The following is a 3,263-nucleotide window of genomic DNA, read 5'->3' on the forward strand; positions in this document are numbered from 1 at the left end:
TAGAAGTATTTTATCTGTAATTTTAAATCATTTTGATATTCTTAATTTGAAATATCTTGCAACACTCTGATACAGTTTTGTGAATCATGATATTTTTGTTCAAAAATAAACAAATACATGGTATTTATATGAGTAATCAGCCAATCAAGACCCTATAGAATGATGACGCCAAATTGTGATCTCTAATTTAAGGGTATTTCATGGTCTCTCACACATTGTTTTTGTTTTTAAAAATTGGTAGTCATCTAATTATTTGCAATTATGTATTTATATTTTTCAGGTTAGAAAAGGTAAATCGTCTGGTAATTTACCTACCCGCAATAGCACTGCCACAATAGGAGTGTTCTGAGGTCATTGCCTGTATGACTTTTCAGACCTCCTATCCACAGATGAAGAGGAACAGATGAAGAGGAACAGATGAAGAGGAACAGATTGGGCGATTCCTCCACCCATTTTTTGTAAGTTTTTCATAGATCTCGATGTTTTGAAATTATAGTACTATGATATTATTAGCTGTGTGAATTTTCAGAAATATATATCAATTTGCAAAAATTCAGTGGATTCAGTATTCCATTGCTCAATGTCCATGTCCAATAAACCAGAAATAAATAGAATATGTCCTCAAATACAAAATTATATTGTATTTTGACTCAATACAATGTTTGTCTCTTGTTTTTTTCAGCCGTCGGCGGGAACTCGATAGCGGTCTTTACTATTGGGTTTGACATACACCACTTACAGTTAGATGATCAACGTAGCACGGTCAGTACCTACCTACATATTTGAATTTAAATCACAATTACTGAAATTTTGTGAAACGCAGCCTGAAAAATTCTTGTTCATATTCTGTATCCCTTGAAGGTGTACTGGAGCATTAATCTTGAAAACTGAACTTACGATGATTTTGGTGTTCCAATCATCTGATTGATCTCTTAAAATTCATTTCAAGAACAAGCCCCCTGCTGTGGAATGAAAACGCAAAAACTACCATGGGATCTTTCTCTCTGAAATGGGTGCATATTTGATAATTCCATTGGCAGAGTGGTGTTACAAGAGGCATGACTTGCCTGGCTAATGACAGATACCACAGTTAAAAGCTCTGATTAAAAAAGTCATTTAGTCTTGGACGCAAGAGCTTAAAACTAATCAATTCAAGATTGACCTTTGAAAATCGATTGTCCATGAGCAGAGATATTGGCCAAATGATGTTATTCACATTTGATACACATGATTTAAGAGGTAGTTTTCAAGATTTTCCTTACCAGGTTACTTTTAGATAGCTTTAATGTTATAGAATTAACAGAAATAATTTTTTGCTTAAAACTTCCAGATAAGGCAATAGATATATTTCTCTAATCTGTGGTCTGAAGTATTTATTACTGTTTGCACATAACTTTCCAAACCTACTTTTAAAATAAGAATCATTACTTTTAGGGTTCCAAGAACAAAGGGGCTGGTCTTTAGCTTCAACAGGACATTACATTTGGAGGTCAATACGGTTATGGTGGAGCACAAAATGTCCTAAAGGCGACTCTTGGAACGAAGCCAGGTAAGGATATTTTAATAGCTATCTTGGATATGATGTTGCTATCCAAGTCATTATAAACACACTGTAAATATTACATTTAGCAACATAAGATTATTTTTTGGAAAACCTTACAACACAAACCCAAATTTTTATATGTGTCCTTCCTTACATTCACCTTTGTATATTATCATAAGATTATTGAAATTGATCTCATGACCACCATTGTTTGGACTTAACTAAACAAGTCTCCTGTAAAGTTTCCGAAGCTCTAATACGCTTGTTACTGAGTAACGGACTGTTCCATAGAATCCATCAACTGTTTGGATTTATGTATTTGTTGAATTATTTCATTTGTGCCATATCAAATAATTAAGTTGTAAATTTTTAATTTTAGGTGTAAACAGATAGAGCTTCATTATACAGAAGTCAAGTGCTTATGGTGTGGCACAGAAGCTCGCAAGGCAAGTTTGTTTTAGAAGTATTTAATCTGTAATTTTAAACCATTTTGATATTCTTAATTTGAAATATCTTGCAACACTCTGATACAGTTTTGTGAATCATGATAGTTTTGTTCAAAAATAAACAAATACATGGTATTTATATGAGTAATCAGCCAATCAAGACCCTATAGAATGATAACGCCAAATTGTGATCTCTAATTTAAGGGTATTTCATGGTCTCTCACACATTGTTTTTGTTTTTAAAAGATTACTTAAAATGGTAGTCAACTAATTATTTGCAATTATGTATATATATTTTTCAGGTTAGAAAGGGTAAATCGTCTGGTAATTTACCTACCCGCAATAGCACTGCCACAATAGGAGTGTTCTGAGGTCATGGTCTGTATGACTTTTCAGACCTCCTATTCACAGATGAAGAGGAACAGATGAAGAGGAACAGAAGAAGGACAGATGAAGCGGCGCCTACAGAACAGATGAAGAACAGAAAGAAGTATGAAGAACAAGTGAAGAATGCTGATGAAAAGATCAACAGATCAAAAGAGGGGCCTCCGAAGAGTACTCAATAAGAAGAACCAAATCTACAGATGAAAAGCCATGGGTATGTTACAAGGGATTTAGTGAACATTGTCATCTTAATTTTTAAAATGAAAACATAATACTTGAACGACATTTGGAAATGAGGCGTACATATAACAGAAACAAGGCAATATTATAGATTTAACATATTTCTTTAATAAACTAATTAAACAGATTAAACGTTTCAAACAATGTGTTGTCATCAGAATAAAAAACCTAACCAAACATATTACAACTAAGAAGACAACTGAAGAGATTAACAGTGTAAAGGGTAATACAAGTAATAATGAGAAGTCTAAATAAGAGAACATAAGCTTATTATCCAAAGTGAGTTACAATTTAGGAAATAAATGAGTTAAAACAATAGTGAAGACTTAAATGGTTACCATTTATACATTTTGTTATGTTTTTTTTTCATCTGATGATGGCACATGTAAATTGTGCTGAAAAGTTGTCATGTGTTTAATTAGTTTATCTAAGTAGTGTGCTTATTTCATAATATTGCCTTGTGTTTTGTAAAAATCTGACTTGGTTCTTCTACACTGAATTATGGTTATATGATTGACTGGCATTTTCCAAAATGAAAATCTTGCATTTAGTTCTTCTACCATTCAAGGCTGTGCCCGCATATGCATATCAGTAATGACATAGTTTCAAAGGAATACTACCTTTTAGAATGAACATTAGATTTAGATTCT

General features: G+C 32.6%; 1 protein-coding gene across 1 annotated transcript in view; it reads left to right on the plus strand.

Moving 5' to 3' along the window:
- Window positions 1-2,555, plus strand: part of LOTGIDRAFT_175502 (hypothetical protein) — a gene marked incomplete at both ends in the record, with an annotated part of 23,776 nt that extends 21,221 nt beyond the window's left edge. Inside the window, 3 exons of the mRNA XM_009056961.1 lie at window positions 683-762; window positions 2,292-2,313; window positions 2,386-2,555. Coding sequence (XP_009055209.1) covers window positions 683-762; window positions 2,292-2,313; window positions 2,386-2,555 — 272 coding nt within the window. The remainder of the gene's footprint in view (window positions 1-682; window positions 763-2,291; window positions 2,314-2,385) is intronic.
- Between the last annotated feature and the right edge of the window lie 708 nt (window positions 2,556-3,263).

This window comes from Lottia gigantea (assembly GCF_000327385.1).
Source record: "Lottia gigantea unplaced genomic scaffold LOTGIsca_293, whole genome shotgun sequence".
Lineage (NCBI taxonomy): Eukaryota > Metazoa > Mollusca > Gastropoda > Lottiidae > Lottia > Lottia gigantea.